Source organism: Eschrichtius robustus, chromosome 6 (genome assembly GCF_028021215.1).
Source record: "Eschrichtius robustus isolate mEscRob2 chromosome 6, mEscRob2.pri, whole genome shotgun sequence".
Taxonomy (NCBI): Eukaryota; Metazoa; Chordata; class Mammalia; order Artiodactyla; family Eschrichtiidae; genus Eschrichtius; species Eschrichtius robustus.
Window position 1 is genome coordinate 41,439,580 of NC_090829.1, and position 17,220 is coordinate 41,456,799.

Here is a 17,220-nt window from a genome sequence, read left to right on the forward strand (position 1 = left end):
AAGAACAGAACTCGGCCAAGCCCCTCCCCGCAGTTAAGTTTTTATAAGTCACAAAACCATCTTTTAGATTTCTCAACTTGCTTGAAAATAAAACACTGCTATAAATGCATAGATCAGACCCCCTTCTAAAAATGAAACTCGTGCCAAAGGTTACAGCAAACAGCAAGAATGTACTTCTGCAGAATAAAGATAGCAGCCTAACTACAGGCTGTTTAACCAGAAATTTACATCACGGTTTGAATAAATTGGATCTAAATCCTCTGGAGGCTCAAGGCTGGAAGTCCCAGTTAAAAAAGCAGGAAGAACTTCAGAACTCTGCACTCAGAACTCAACCCCAGGGCCTCTGTTTTAGTATCAGCAGCCACAGAGCCATTAACAGAAATGCTCAAGCCCTGGAATGTGGGCTGGAAAAGATGCATTCCCAAGCAGTCTGGAATCCTCACCTTCAGCAAGCAGTGTGCTGCTTCAACCCAAGAAGGACTTCCAGCAACGGCAACAGGCTGGGCCAACCTCTGAAAACCACTGTCCTCGTGAGAGCACACTTAAATATCGGCAAATACAGTGGCCTCTTTAGAAAATGGAGTGAAAACACACTTCCACATGATGAAGCAGGGAAGAAAGGTTGTCCCCTAAAGCAATCCAAAAAAATAACAAAATGTGCCCCCAATATGCAGAAAAATCCTGTTACAGAGATGCACAAGTAAGGAACTAATTATGAATCCACCTGGTTTTACATAAAAACATACCTCCCCATCCACGGGGTGGGGGGGAGACACACTCTAAATCATTCCTGGAGTGAGAAGGGTTAGGGGATGTGCAGGTTCTCCTGAATCTGTGCAAACTCCTGGGTTAGTTTACCCTGGTTTACACTCACTCGGCCTCAGTCCAAGAACTGGGGCTGGGAGCAAAACCAACTAACGTCCAAACAGCCAAGATAATAGCAACCAAGGAATATGATGCTTTAAAAAGTAATTTGTCAGTAAATAATAATACAAAGAAGACATATTAGCACTGTACAAATGCAGATTTATTGGTCTTCCCTTTATCCATAGTAGGAAAAAGGTTGGAAATTGCTAGGAAAGCAGCTTATATACAAAGCACTTCTGAAATTATGCTTTTCTTTGGAAAACAACTTATAAAAAATAATAAACGTTTAAAAAATTCAAGTCCTTTAAGTATTTTACACTTCTGAATGTTAAAACTCCATGTGTTTCCTAAAATATAGAACAATTAAAAAAAAACTCATAAAGTGACATTGACTTAAATTCCACAGAATCCCTGACATTAGAAATACGTTCTTCCCTATAAAGTCAATTTGTTCTTCACAGGCAATGCTATAGTTAAAGTGTGTTTCTCTAATTCATTGAGATTGAATTTACTCTCCAGCTAATGTCTACAGGAGACTAATGGTAATTTATAGTTTCTTCAAATAAGTTAACAAAACATATCCAAAATGTTAATCACCACATGCATGATTCTGGGAGAGTGACAGTATCTATACATAAAAAAAAAAAAAAGATTTCACCCATTAACAAGAGCCAATATGGCCCATGATTCCCTGGGGCAAGTCCTCCTCGAGAAGAGATGACAGTTTTCCCTTGGTCCTGGCTAAGGCTATTTCTGAGTGGCATTCCTGTGCTCCCCACCCACCAACCCTCCCCAAAGTAAAGGACCCAGGGGCCAAAGTCAAGAAATGTAGTGTTTGGCCTGGTGATTTCGGAAGGTTGATGAAACCTGCAGGGACTCTGAAGACGGACCCAGCTGCACTTGCCCAGTGAGATGAGGCAATCACCTCTGAGGGTTTGCACCAACACTGATGGGGAGAGGATTACATTCCTTTCTAATCACCCTAGGACCAGGTAACATGATTGGTTTAATGGTCTAACAGACCACTAGCCAGACTGGTTAGTAATGTGAGACATGGAAATCACACCCCACATAAAAAGACATATTGTACCTGGAGGCACATAAGTGTCCGACTGCGTGGGAGCTAAAAGAATAGGAACCTCTCTTTATTATTAATGTCATTAGGAAAAAAACTAAAAGAAATTGGTGCCGTTTAAGTACTCCAACACTTAACCGCTAAAAATGTTTCAAACACTTGATATATATTTCATAGTTCACAGACTCCAAAAGGAAAACTATCGCATTTCTCACCTGAATGCGTTGGGTCATTTTAAGCACCCTTTGTAAGTGTATTTGTTTGGGTGGGGAAGCGGGTGGGAGGGTGTGAGTGGGAGGTACAAAAAAAAAAAAAAAATCTTGATATTGCAGAGGTTTTTTTCTTCCTCAAGGTTTCCAAATATTTCATTCCCTCTGCCCCTGAATAATGTGAGCTGTGGGCAGCCTGTGAAAGGAGCTGCTTCCACAGGCTGTGCAGCTCTAGGTTCCGGAGTCCACACCCAATTACCACGGCGAGGGTCTTTGCAGGTAAAAGTTCCTGAAGCTTCCTTTTCCAGCTCATCTTCCAAACTTCACGTTTCCTGTAAGAAACCTAACAAAACAGAGAAATGAATTCAGAGATTCATTGTTGGGGGGGAAAGGGCACATGCTTTTAAAGAAAGTTGCTTGTCCATTTCAAAAAAGAATTCCTGGGAGTGGCTGGGTTTTCCTGAGCTGAAGATAAACCAGTGCAATTTTTTAAGGTTGTAGTTACAAGATACTAAAACATCCTGATAAAAAAACAAAATTCAGCCAATTAACCAGACATTTTGGCTACATGAGGGCATAAAACACTGGCAAATTTTTGGCTTTTTGTTTGTTCGTTTTTAACTCACAGAAGATTTTTCTCCTATTTAATGAGGGGAATGGACTAAGAAGCTTTTATGATCCCCTTCACTGCTAAAAAATGTCACAAACCCTGGTATAGCTTTGTGTCAGCAAGTCAAGCGTCTAGTGAGGTCAACAGCAGATAAAAACAAAACAAAAAATAACAACCCATTCTACAGGATTTGTGAGATAGTCAGATTTCCAAGCCTTCCTCTGATGGAAGAGGCTGTGATTATTTCCTTATCACAGCACAGAGGCCAGACTGTCAACAGGCAGAAGTGCTTAAATGCAAATAAGCAGATTTCCACATGTGGGCCTCAGTGACTTACATAATTTCAACATACCCATGAAAAAGAATGAAAAATTTGATATTGAAAAACTGGCTCTTCTATTTGCTTGCAGCTTTTGCATCCAAACTATGGTGGGGGAGTTCAGAAAGCTTGCCCACCACACCTGACAGCATCCTGAAAGTTCGCCCCAGACTCTTACTTTTCATATAAGCTTTTGGGGAGCTGACACACTTTTACATTCTTTAAGGAATAAAAAGTCCAAATAAAAACCTCTCTCTGATTTGCTGAGGCTTCTGAGAAGTAACACCACACATTTGTTAATCATGGTAACAATATATAATAATCAAAGTTGTGAATTGGTTTGACCTTGATTCTAACAATGTGCTAAGTAAGTCAAGCCACAAAAAAAGAAGTGCTTAGAGCAAAGGAAGGAACCCTGTGGTTTTCTGGATTGAGACCAGAAACAACTCCCTTTAGCTCTCTCTTGGGTTCTGCTCTTTCCCTTCCCTTCTTTGCTGCTGAAGGTTCACTGGTGCCACGCAGTGGCCTCCTGGAGCACTGCTTCAGCACCACAGAAAGCCTAGAAGGATCAATGAATGCTACCAGTCAGGTCCCTGCCTGAGCCTCACTACCTGCCTGGAGCTTTACACGCATTACCTCTTTTCGTTATCACACCAGACCCAGGACATTGGGGTTTTGCATCCATTTGACAGATGGGAACACAGAGGTTTAAAATCAGGTAAGGAATTTGCTTAGTCATGGATATATCGTACAACACAGGGAATACAGCCAGTAGTTTATAACTATAAATGGAGTATAACCTGTAAAAACTGTGAATCACTATATTGCACACCTGTGACATACAATATTATATATCAACTATACTTCAATTAAAAAAAAAAATTTTGCCTAGTCACAAACCTAGCCAGCACTTGAGATGGGATTTGAACACTTCCTCTGACTCCATACACGAGTCACCTTTACTTAGATTATGGCAGCCCACATGCTTACTGCTACAGCATTTGCACAGTTCTCTAAACCCCAGCTTATAAATACACAAGCAACACAATCTATAATAGAAATTTGCTATTTGCAAAGACACAGCTTGATTTCAAGTAAATGACTAAGATAACTTCCTACTTACCTTTCAGCACATCTTGGACTTCAACTGAATTGACATTTTTTAAGCAGTTCCATAAATTCTGAGCTGTGGCGTTACTCTGCTCCTTTTCTTGCCACTTCTTCAGCATCCTAAACTTATTGATCGTGACATCTTCTTTCTTCTCCAGGATAGCATCAATGTCGCTAATCTTCAACTTCAGGTTGGCAATGGCAATCTTTACCCACTCCTTCCCCAACTTCTCAGCAAGGTTAATCAACTGAGTGTCTGTTAACAAGGTTTTAGTCTTCACTCCATCTAAAAGCACATGAAGAATTCAGTTGTTCCTCTAAACACTTCATTTATAGCCATTTACAATGAAAATGTATTCTCTTTATATAAAAAAAGAAACCATGATTCGAAACTTTAATAACTGCTTTTAAAATATATTTAAGTGTCAAAAAAATCCCTGCTTTCCCAACTATTTTAAGGACCAAAGGGAACAATTTCATACAACATTAAACTGGGGTATAATGCTCACATGATAATTCAATAATTCAGGGAATGAAATTGTTTTATAAAGCAGCACAAATTAGGTTGGAGTAAAAAAAAAAAAAAAATCAGGCACCAAAAATAATTTATGTGGCTCAAAAAGAAAAATATACAGCTTTTACCCTTGCCCAGCTCTGCATCTTCATCTAAGTGTTAACACCACATACAAAATGCTACCTTTAGTGGTCAATAAGGAGAACGGCAAGAGATATGAATTGCAGTCTCCATTCCACCACCTCCTGGCATTAGGGGAAAGAGCACATTCCACAGAAAAGCCAGGGGATGGTATCTGTAATATCTGTTGCTCACTAAGAAACAGTGTCATAATCTTGGAAGGGTATATGTTTGCCAATGGAAACCACTGGCCCCATAAAAAATATCAGCCCAAGCAGTAAGGTGGATTTCCTACGTTCCCACTTTTCAGCTGGTTGTGCTATGGTGCAGCAAAGCTCATGGGGTACAGAGTCTCGGTTAAGGATCCTCAAGGCCTTACAAACACTGGAGGTGACATTAGAAGGGAATAAGAGGGAGGAAGAATCCTTCCTGCCCCTCCTCCAGGACCGTAACGCTTTCACTCATCTACAGCCAACAATCTATTACAGTGAACCTAACGTTTGTATTGGACCCTAACCCACTTCAGTTTCCTCTCTAACGTTCTAGACTGAAGAATGGGTTCTAAAGGATGGCCCCTGCCCCCTAGTGGTCTCCTGATACATGGGAGTGTGCTCCTACCTCTCAAACTGCTACAATGAAAACTGCACAGGGAATCTGTCAAAAATGTAAGTTCTCAGGACCATCCCCAAACCCCCCAAAATGTTATGTGGCAGCCTGAATGGGAGGGGAGTTTGGGGGGAGAACGGATACATGTTATATGTATGGCTGAGCCCTCTGCTGTGCACCTGAAACTATCACAACATTGTTCATTGGCTGTACTCCAATATAAAATTAAAAGTTTTTTTAAAAAAAGTAAATCTTATTAATTTATTCGCTACTACATTGTCAACTCTAAAAAGGTTGGAAATCTTAACCTTTCTAGGTAGTATTTGATCATTTTAATTCTATTTCTAGTTACTTGCTGTTGGAGCTAATTTTAAATAGCCAAATAATTGCAAGAAAAAAACTTTTCCTATATATCAATTTAATATAAAATTGTTTCCCATTCAGTTACAAATGAGTAAGTTCTGAGGATCTAATATACAGCATGGTGACTATAGTTAATAATACTGTGTTGTACACTTGAAATTTACTAAGAGAGTAGGTCTTATGCATTCTCACTACCACCAAAAAAAAAAAAAAAAGGCTATGTGAGATGATAGATGTGCTAATTAACTTGATTGGTAAATATTTCACAATATATGCATACATCAAAACATCACACTGTGTACTTCAAGTATATACAATTTTGTCAATTATATCTCTATAAAACTGGAAAAATATTGTATCCCAACTTGGTTAGCTTTTAAAATAACTCTAGAGCCTCATTTTGATGTTCATTAAATAGAAATAATAAACTTTTCTCTAGTGACATACAGTAAAATCAGACATATGTCATCCTCACAACCTCCTGCTCTAGCAAGTAAAGAATAGCTTATTTTAGTCTATAGAGAGTTTATCTGCTTTTAGAGATTCATACCTTCTTACAATAGTAAAATAAAAGGTATTTTGATGAAAGGGTTAATCTGGGGAGTTACACGAGGCCCCCAAAGCCTTGCGATCTTGTCTCATATAATTTGAGTCTGGGTTCTTTAACTTAAATTTGTGAATTCTGGCTGGACTTGAATTTTGAGGTACATACTCCATCTTCTGGCTCCTTGGAGTATTGTTTTTAAATGTTTAAATCTCTACTGTATTTTCACAACTATCAAGTCTTGGTCTCTGCCATTTAATTGGAAGAAATTAAGTTGACCTTTGTCTCCAATAACTGAGCTGGCGGCTCCTTCCCCCAAAAGTAGCTAATAACTTTGAGGCCAGTGAATGCACACATGGACATTCACTATTTACTCCTTCAATGAATATTCATTACCTTCTACATAAAAGGCTGCAGGCTCAGTGTTATGGGAAAACGCACAGATGGACAGGCCACGGCCCCTGTCCCTACGGGCTGCAGGAGCTTCCCCTGGCCCTCCATTCTACTTTCACCGAGTGAAGGGGAGGAGTGGGCAGTCAAGCAGGAAAAGTAAGCTGGGGCAGACCAAGAAGGACCCTTATCCAGCCCTAAGGAGCTGGGACACAGAGGGCAAGTATCTGGGAGGGCACGCACACCTAGGAGGTGGCTCCAGGAGGACTGACCCAAAAAGCACATGTGCTGCATGAAAGTCAATAGGGGAGACGAGGGAAAACAACTGATAGCCACGGGTGACATTTTTACAAACCTGAAGTGTCAATCTGCTTCATTCTTTTATCATAGACCACCTCATCAGGTAAGCTGCTACTCATTTTTCGCCGCCTATTACCTTTAAAAAACAACAACAACAAAAAATTGGCTTTCCCTTAGGGTTCTTATTGTCTACCCATCTTCAAACTAGAGTTCTTTTTTAAAAAAATCATCATTGAGATAGAAACAAATTGAAAATGGATTCAAAGCTCGATCAGATGATTAAGAGTTATGGAACACGGAACAGATCCTTAACGTTACCGTATTTGCACAGCAGAATTAAAATTCTAGTGGATGGCAGGAACAGACGAGTCTAATGCCCAGTTACGAGCACTTACCACTTGTGCCGCTTTTCGAAACGTTCGGGTTCTGATCATGCTGAACCCAGTCACCTGTTAAAGTACAATAAGCAGCAATTGGAAAAAGTGGTTTTGAAACTGGAAGTAAAGCAATCGATTTATGAAAGCACCTGAAACCCGAGGGTCTTGGCAATCTCTCTAAAGTTCAAATATGAGTTTGGGGTTTTAACTTGGTATGTATGCAAATGCACTGGGCTTGAACTCTTGAGATAAATAACAAGTACTCCTTCCAACACATCTTGTGGGACAAGTGTTTCCCAAACTTCAGTCATCCGCACACCACTGTCATGATATCTGCCATACCCATCTGCCAGGTGAAATGTCATTCGCTCCGTATTTCTTTAAATCTAGAACTACCATAAATAGAACACTGGCATCATGTGCCATATGGAGAAGGAAGCCATAAAAATAAACATCTTTAAATTTTAAGTGTATTTATATGTACTCCACGTAAAAGAATCTCATATATGTATTATCATTCTGTACTTGAGGGGTTCTTTCTGGACACTTCACCGGTGATTCGACACCACCTGCCCCATGTGAAATTCAGCCCCTGCTCTAACCGATGCCTATGTGTCAGGCAGGCCTTCTGCAGGTTCCTTTAGTGAAGATGCCTAATAGTGATGTGCAATTTCAGTTCATTGTTAGCTTAGGCCGCCAAAATAATGGAGACCAGAACCATCTTACAGTGCAGAATATTAAGTAAGTTTAAAAAAAGAAGTCTTAAAAAGTGGTCTTTAAAATTGCCAAGAGGCTTAGTCTAGAAGAACTTCTGTCATTCAGGTTGCTACATGTTAAATACCTTTATTCCCGTGGCATTTGCTGTGATTAAAAAGTAACGTATTTCGGGTTCATTTATTTGAGCATATTAATGAATACCGAGCAAAAATACTACAATCCCCAATACACAGTCCCAGCTAGGACTCTCCCCAGCTAAGTAATTGTAGTTTGGATAAAAGGGCCTGTTTCAAACTGGCTAACTTAAGGGTATAATATTGAGAACAGGAGTCACACCTATAGAAAAGCTTCCTGCTTAAACTAGCACAGAATTCCAAACTGATTAGACTGGGTTTCGTTTCTGGAGTATAAAGACATGAGAGCAAATATGGACTCTGTGCACCCACTGACTCTGGGGATTTGGACGGTGGGTGCCTGAGAAGCAGAGCCAGCACTTCTGCCCAGGAGCTGGGGCCTCTGTTTCTCTTAATCGAATGTTTTAATATTACAGTGATGGGACAGACAACTACTCTATTTGCTTTTCCACCCAGGCCACCTGCCCCCCTCAACCCCCAAACAGAGTTTTAATTCAAGATACAAAACACTCACACTCTCTCAGTTTTGCTTTCCATACAATTTCCTCGGAATCCATTTCAACCAAAAGTAACTTAAACTCCGCTGGTTGCTCCAAATACACTTCACTATAACTTTTCAATTTTAAAAGTGAACCATCCACAAATTCAATTTCCTTTTAAAAAAAAAAACAACACGTGATTTTCTGAAATTTAAAAGTTGCATTAATTAACAACATAAAATGTCAGATAAGGAATAATGGCAATGAGAAGGGTTAGTGCTTGAAGGCTCACTGAAATTTCGACCTTGGAAATCCCACTCCTTAATCATACATCCTCTCACTCTCCTGCTCCTAGCCCCTCTTTACTCGTACTCCAAACTGCTTTCCTACCTCATGGAAGCTTCTAGTCCTGTGGCCCTAGTTTTCTAAAGTGTAACTTTTCAGCCTTTCCTGATTCCAACGTTTCATCTTTCCCAAATGGAACCTGTGTTCACCCATCAGCCACCCTATCCCAGGTGCTTTTAAACTCCCCACCATCCTTTTCCTAGATCGTTCTCCAATCTGCGGTTGATTCCGCATTTACAGAACTATGTGCAGTGTCTTATCCACATGTCCTCATTGAACACTGCCGTCCCCCAACAAATCCTCGTATCGCTATTTTATGGATAAAGATTCCCAGAGAAGCGAATGAACTTGCCCAGGTCCACACCTAGGAAGTGACGGAACTGGAATTTGAATCCACACCTCGTGGCTCCAGAGCGTGAGCTCTTAACCACTACACAGACTGCCTCCTGCCTTCCCCCTCCTCTGCTCCTCTCCAGGCTGGCTAGCAAGGCTGGCGGGAGAAATACATCTTTTAAAAAATATCAGTGACCTGCACAGGGCGTCACCATCACAACCTGTCCCCCTCCCTCTCCGTTCCAAGTCACTAGTATGATCTTCACAACCTTCTAAGGGGTCAGTCACCTGGGCCTACAAAGCTGAGACAGCGCCCTCCCCGGGCCCTACTCCTCCTAAATCCCTCCACGTTCAGCTTCTCCAGAACTATCCTGGGGCCTCCAGCCCAACGGCACATCCCCGCCCCCTCACCTAGACACCTGCGGCCCCTCTTCCGGGAGAGCTTCGGAAAGCTCATCTCTTCCAGGGAATCCCTCACCCTTCAAACCCAGAACAAACATCACCCACGTGGAAAGCATTCCCGGAGACCCACTGCACTTCGCACCCATCTCTATAGTAACACATTATGTTAAAATTATTTCTTTTCATGAATGGAGTATTTCTATCACTTTGAGGGAAAAGACTGTGACTTATTTGTTTTTCAATTCTTAGCTCTTATCTCAAGCTGACTGGTAATAGGCACTTCTGATCAATGTCAGTTAAGCAAATCATTAATGGTATAAAACTAGTAAGAACACCTTATATTTACACAGTTTGATAACTTTCAGAGTGCTCCCAAACCATTACTTGGTATGATCCTTACAGCAATCCTGGGAGATTATCCCCATTTTATTGGCCAGAAGTGTGGTTAACAGAACGTAGACTATTTAAAGCCCTCCAGCTATCAACATCTTTTGTAAGAATGAACTCCTGGGACCCCCTCGGTGTCTTCCTGGGCACATCCATCCATTCAATATGTATTATTCCCTCTCCTAGTGGTTCTTAAACGTGGCAGCACATTATAGTCACCTCGGGAGCTTTAATAAGCCCAATGCCCAGGCCATTCCCAGACCAATTAAGTCAGCATCTCTGGAGGTGGGACCCAGGCCACGGAATGTTTTTAAAGCTCCTCAGGGAATTTCACTATGCAGCAAAGGCCAAGAATCACTGCTCTAAGCACACCCTTCTAATTTAATTCCACTTCCCAGACAAGGCTGCAGTTTGCTTCTCGTGATTGTTTTGATGTACCATCTGCCAGGACTTGATCAGCTTAGAAGGGCTGAGAATCAGCCTCTCAGATCCCTGTGTGGGGACAGTGGCTTTAGAGGTCAAGGGCAGTCGGGGCCCTGGGCGAGCCCTCCAGCGCCCAGGTGTGTGCAGATCGCCCACCTGCTTTGCACATTAGTTTCCTCAGCCATGTTGTTGTAAGGCTCAAATGGTTCAAAGGGTGTGGAGAGACGCTTTGAAACTGGAAAGGAAGGAAGGTTATAGAAGACTGTCTGACCAACCTGACTGCTTCTACAGGGCACGAGGCCCCTAATAATATAATAAAACAGTACAACATGGACCACTGCCATTAGCTCTCTTGCCTCACATTTTAATTTAATGGAATCAAAACATGTTTTCAACTTTTCATGAACTATAAAACAAACAAACAAACAAACAAAAGGAGGTGTACAAAAGGAATTTCCATGCAGCCGTCCAGACTAGAGAAGCTGTGGCATATGCTCAGAGCACATAATGAAAATAAGTTTTAAAAATAAACTAAGTCATTTCCAAGAAACCAAGATCACTTACAAATGTCATGGTGTGTACAGTGAATAGTTCAAATCTAACAACAGTTTGTCCTCATAACTATTTTTCAAATGCCTTCCAGTAAGAAAAGCCCAATATCCCTTGCTAACATTGTTTGAAGAATTTAATTTAAAATGCAAGAACATTTAAAACCTTTTTAAAGGGAAAGAGATTGGATAGTCTATTTTTCCAATGATTGCAGATAAATCCTGAAATTCAACTGCATTTTTGGAATAAACAACAAGTTTAGCAAAACAACTGCCTTCTTAGAAACTGGGAAATAAAAAAGGAAAACAAAATGCATTAATTTGAATATCTTCAAAACACCATATCTAAGAAATATACATCCTTGCTACTACTCCAAGGTGGTTTTTAAAATATCTACCTCGGGGGTGATTTCAGCTTCTGGCTCACTGATCAGCCTGTACTTCTTCCCATTCTGCAACAACTTCTGGCAAACGGGAGGCTTGTCGATTTTCATGAATTTCTTAGAGGAGTGCTTTACAGATTTGGAAATATCCTAAAGGAGGAAATAGGTTTTGGTTTTGAAATCCATCAGCAACAACTGTCAGAGACCTAAGAGCCAGGCTGTGCATGTGCCAGCTGCATTATCTTCACTTCCTCCTACAGAATGACAGCGGGGGAGTAGCTTTCACAGTGCTCACAAGGGAAAAAAGCCACAGAGGCTGAGTCGCCTTTGATCTGCATTTCCGGCACCCAGATCGCCAAACATCTTCCTGCAAAAGCACTACAGCCAAAAGCAACACTTATATACCCTGTGTGGCACCAAAAATCTGCTTCTGAAGAATCTGAGAAAATTAAATTAGCGCTAGCATTACACATTTGTATTACTAACTACATGCCCATCGTGTGAACAGAAAGCAACTATTTTACTGTACATGGTTCCAGCCTACTCAGAGTTTGTTTCCATCCTTATTTTCACAACTATCCCTTTGACATGGCCCTAGAGGGGACACTGATTTTATATGTAATGTTCAAATGCCCCCAAGAGGTTAATGTAACCTTTGACCCAAGCTCCCTTGGTAAAGCAGCTGTAGAGCCGAACATGAAATTTAGGTTTCCTGAGGCAGAGTTCAAGGAAATCTTTTCCTACGTAGGAAAAAAACCAACCCAAGAAGAAAGGTGTAAAAATAAAACATCAGCCAGGAAGGACATCCTGCCTTATGCATGCCACACTCCCCATTGTTCTGGTGGCATCCTTCTCTACATTTGCTGATACAATCAGCTCCCTACCCCAGCTTCCCAGGAAGTGTGGAATAACGCTCTTTTAATTAGTTGATTTTACTTTAAAAAAATATAAAGTTCATCAAATAATAGTACTTATTCCAAATCTATGCTAATTATACTTTTGTTTTTAACTTTTTATTTTATATTGGAGTAGAGCCCGTTAACAATGTTGTGAAAGTTTCAGGTGCACAGCAAAGCGACTCAGCCATACATATACATGTATCCATTCTCCCCCAGACTCCCTCGGGTCCAGGCTGCCGCATAACACTGAGCAGAGTGCCCTGTGCTATACTAATTATACTTTAGATGTGATTATTTTTATACCGTTTTAAAGACTACTTTCCCAACGGAAAGTATTATCTTCAATGAGACTACAGGAAGCATATTCTACTTGCTTAGGAGGAAACTAAGAACCTATTACTTAATAAAGTTTTTATACTTTAATACATATTGCTAATTAAAATCAGTATATTTTTAAAGCATGGAAATATTACAACCTAAAACCACTGGGAGTAGGTATTTTGATATAAATTCTATAACTCAAATTATAACTCATAAATTAGTACACTTTATTATAGCTCTAATGCTTATTTTTTTCCAATTCTGTTAAACCCTAATTTTGAATCTGAAAGTATAATTTTGAGTCACTGCTTTATCTACTATATTTCAGTGCTCCATCCACCTCTAAGTCATTATAACTGTATTGACAGTGAGTCAGCCTATGAAAGGAGATTCAGTTCTCTGTTATAGATACAGTGCAGAAAATGGGCTAAACATCATGGCCTTATTCTGCGTTCTGGAAAACTGGTTCCATTATGAATATCCACACCCCTCCCCTCAGGCCATTCTACCTTAAACATATTGGGTGCTTCATGAACATTTGCTGCTACAAAACCCAGAATGTTGAACCCAAGGTCAATTTTTATCCAAAAAATTGCTCTGGAATGAGTCACCCTAAGAGATCCATCTTACTGACGGAGCTTTAGGCCAAGGAGAAACCTTCAGTCGCCCTACACTTGACCCAAAGACCTGAAACGGCTCCCCAGTGTATCCAGAGCAGGTGCTTCTCCAACTCTAACGTCCCAATCACCTGGGAATGTTGACCAGTGCAGGCTCTGAGTCTGCAGGTCTGGGTGGGGCTGAGACTTTGCACTTTAACGAACTCCCTGCTAATGTCAGCCAGCCCCTGCTGGTCTCCATGTCCCCTGGTCCCAAGACCACATGTTGAGTAGCAAGGTGTAGAGAATAGATGGCCTAGGTTCCCCACCAGGCAACCCTCTCCAAGGCCAGGCCTGCCTGTCTGCGCCATCCCCACCTCTGGAGCGCTATTTTCCTATCTGTTATCTTCACGACACTGTTTACATGTATAAACACCCATACTCCGTGGATCTGAGGACTTGGCATGCACCCAGGCGCTGACCTGATGACCTCTGTGGGCGAGCACCAAATCAGACCCGCTGTGGGTGACGCTTAAATCAACAGGGGCGGGACCCACCCGGACGTCATGTCAAGTCTGAACACAAAGTATTCAACATTTAGTATTCACTTTCATTGACTTACCTTGATGAAGGACTCATTATTGGTTGCTATGTACACTCGAAAAGACAAGGATGGATTATGGTCGATGGCTTTGTACAGGATCACGGCCCCGTGGTGGAATACTGCTTCTTCGCTTTGAATAACAGGTCCCACAGGAGAAAGAGAGCTCACGTGCCATTTGACATGGGTTGCAGAATGGTCCACAGTATATTCTAACAAGGCCCCAGTACTTTTAACATGTAAGACTTTGAACATCATGTTGGCATCGCAGTCTGTTAACACACGAAGGTGAATCAGTATTCCAGGTACTGTATGGGTTGCACACGTACTCTCACACATATGCACACGCACACACTAACTAAACTTTTAGCAAACGAGTACTTACGACCCAAGCAGAGGGAATGTGGAAAATGAATGGAGGTAAGACAGGTTGGGTCACATTTAACATCAAACAAGGGTCCACCGACAACCCAGGGCTTCACAACCAGGTCCGCGTATTTGCTCCAGGACAGGACGCAATACTTGATGTCAACTTTTCTGTTAACCTCAAATATCAGACCAGTCTCCGTGCACTGGTAAGTTCCCTCTGTGTCCACCTTCAGTCTGCATTGGATAGATAAGAACACCTGTTTAGTCCTGATGTTTGCTTAGGAGAAGACTTCTGAAAATTTTGTTTTTTTTAATTCATTTTTTTGTTCTTAATTTCACTCAAAAGCACTAAGGGAACTCTATAACATTTTGAAGCAGCACCATTATCAAAGAAAACAATCCAAGTAATTACATAAAATGTGTAAAGTTAGTTATGCTTTTTGTATTTCCCCTACTTGGGGTTATAATTATGTAGAAAGTTAAATTACTGACGATATGTATTCTGTATTCACAATTACTTACAAAAACTGTCCCCGGGAAAGGAGCCTGGGGGTCACTAGTTCATTGTGTTTCTGGAGAAAAAGCACATATATAACCTATAAGTAAATGCTGTTTTCTTAAATAAAGCAAATTAAAGAATCATCCTTCGTAATTAAAAGATACTTACATTTTCAGCATTACAGTGTTCACAGTGAGATTGGATTTCATTAAATTCTAAATGATAGAGAAAAAGTTTTACTTATAGGAATGTGATTGGCATTTTCAGACAAAAATTGTTTTAATAAATATATAAGATATGACCAGATTACAAAATTCAAAGGTACAGGTCCCTCAGCAATCATGAGAATATTTTGGAAAACATCAGTTCATACCTGAATTAAAATGACCTGTGGGCAATTCTTTACCCTCCCATTCTTCAACTGTAAAAGATATGGTCACACATGTATTGGCGTAAGTCAGCCACAGGGTAAATCACTCAAACCCCCATCTCCAGCTTCACAACCAACAGGAACTTTAAACATACATTAAACACCTCCGTGAGTGGATTCAGTGCCACATGACGCATCATGCTTGTGAGTCCCGCTGTAGGTCTAAGGCATGAAAACGAGCTTGGAAGCGACTCTTAAGTTTCCATGCACCCCATTTTGGCACATTAAGTCTTTAGCTGATCTTTTGGCACAGAAGCAACAGCTCTCTCAGAATACTCCTCTCACACCACAGGCACAGGCAGAACGGGATGAATTAGAGAAAACGAGAGGGCAAGGGCACTGCCTCGCTCTTACCCTGATTAGACGCCTCCTCGGTGGAAGACTCTCTTAGCTCCCCATCTGCGGAGACAAGAAGGGACGGAGGCACAGGTGGTCATGAACGAGCTCTTCACTGGTTACTCCTCACCTAGGCCAGCGTCTCAGCTGGACAGCCGCAGCCCCCAGTGAAGAGCCCTTCATGGTGGCCAGGAGTCGGGAACTAAGCTGGAGTCATTATCCCCAAGGTAGAGCTTGACTGGCATCAGCCCTTCAGGTTAGTACAGAGTTAGAGATAAGCTTGGAAGTAAGAGAGGAGTTGACATCTGATTTTAGGCATATTTAAACTGGAACTATCTTGTAAGCGCCTCTGATTTAGCATGTAGACTCCTTCCATTGGCTCCCCACTACTTCAGCTTCTATCAGCCTCCCCACACTTACTGCCCTCCTGTCACTCCGAGCCGCTCTGCACACCAAAGCACGCTCCTGCCTCGGGGCCTTTGCACTTACTGTCTCCTAGCACAAATATTCACGCTGCTCACTCCCTTACATCCTTGCAGTCTCTGTTCAAATGTCGCCTTATCGGAGAGGCTTTCCTGATGCCCCCGCCCCGACCAAAGCAGGGCCTGCCTGACACCTCTCTTCCCCCTCCATTTTCTTCAGGGCACTGCCTGCCACCTTGCACACTATACAGTTCAGTGTTTCTGCTTCCTGTCTCTCTCCCCACTAGAATGTAAGCCTCATGAGGACTGTAACACCAGGGCCTGGTAAGTGCTCACTTTCTGAATGACTAGAATTCCAGAATACAAAAATGTATTATGAAAGGGAACAGTGGTGAATTTTCCTATTATCTACACCGGCCACTAGTTGCATGAGCTTGGGCACTCTAGTTATGTACTAAACCTCTCTGTCCATTACTTTCCTCATCTGTAAAATGAGGATTAACATAATACCACCCCCAGAAAGACAGAAAATAAAATTACAGGCAGGTATTGCACCTGGCACTCAGCAAGCACTCAGTGAGTGCTAGCTAACTGTTATTAACTATTATTTTGCTAGGGCAATGGGTGGAACTCATTAAAAAATTAAAGAATTCTAAAGTAGACAATAACCCTTCACTTGGGGTAAGACCTAATATGTTGAATGCTTGGTTTTATATTTTAAAGATTCTGAACAACCTTTGGGAGGGTGAGCCCATGGGTAGGACAGGCATCTTCACCACGTGTGGAAGGTCCTAGGCCACCACCAATGCCCAGAAGGTGCGGACTCTCCCCAGGATGCTGTTCCAGCCCTGGCCACACCAGCTGCCGGCTATCAGGGCATTCATTATACAGGAACCAGGAGTTGCAAGAGAGAACCAGCTTTAAAAAACAGCATTAAGATGAAATAGAAACTAGAGACTAAAAGTATCCAGAATTCTGGACTCAGAATACTATAGATCCAAAGGTTCTTAAATACTGACCCAAGTCCTGCACCACAAAATTCTTCAATCATATTTCCACAGCCACTATCCTAAAAAGCATCATAAAATTCTAAATTATTTAATGGCTATCGTCTATACCCGGGGTCCCCAACCCCTGGATCCTGTTAGGAACCAGGCCGCACAGCAGGAGGTGAGTGGTGGGCGAGTGAGCA

The 17,220-nt window shown here is 41.5% G+C and overlaps 1 protein-coding gene across 1 annotated transcript in view; it reads right to left on the minus strand.

Annotated features, from left to right (window-relative positions):
* Positions 1–1,157: 1,157 nt before the first annotated feature.
* Positions 1,158–17,220, minus strand: part of LOC137765860 (NACHT, LRR and PYD domains-containing protein 1a allele 5-like) — a 37,002-nt gene continuing 20,939 nt past the window's right edge. Inside the window, exons 7-18 of the mRNA XM_068545637.1 lie at positions 15,625–15,669; positions 15,214–15,261; positions 15,009–15,055; positions 14,864–14,913; positions 14,358–14,575; positions 13,994–14,244; positions 11,571–11,705; positions 8,770–8,908; positions 7,423–7,476; positions 7,083–7,163; positions 4,204–4,476; positions 1,158–2,494 (exon numbers count right to left, since the gene is read on the minus strand). Of these exons, the coding sequence (XP_068401738.1) occupies positions 2,475–2,494; positions 4,204–4,476; positions 7,083–7,163; positions 7,423–7,476; positions 8,770–8,908; positions 11,571–11,705; positions 13,994–14,244; positions 14,358–14,575; positions 14,864–14,913; positions 15,009–15,055; positions 15,214–15,261; positions 15,625–15,669 (1,361 nt within the window). The 3' untranslated portion in view covers positions 1,158–2,474. The remainder of the gene's footprint in view (positions 2,495–4,203; positions 4,477–7,082; positions 7,164–7,422; positions 7,477–8,769; positions 8,909–11,570; positions 11,706–13,993; positions 14,245–14,357; positions 14,576–14,863; positions 14,914–15,008; positions 15,056–15,213; positions 15,262–15,624; positions 15,670–17,220) is intronic.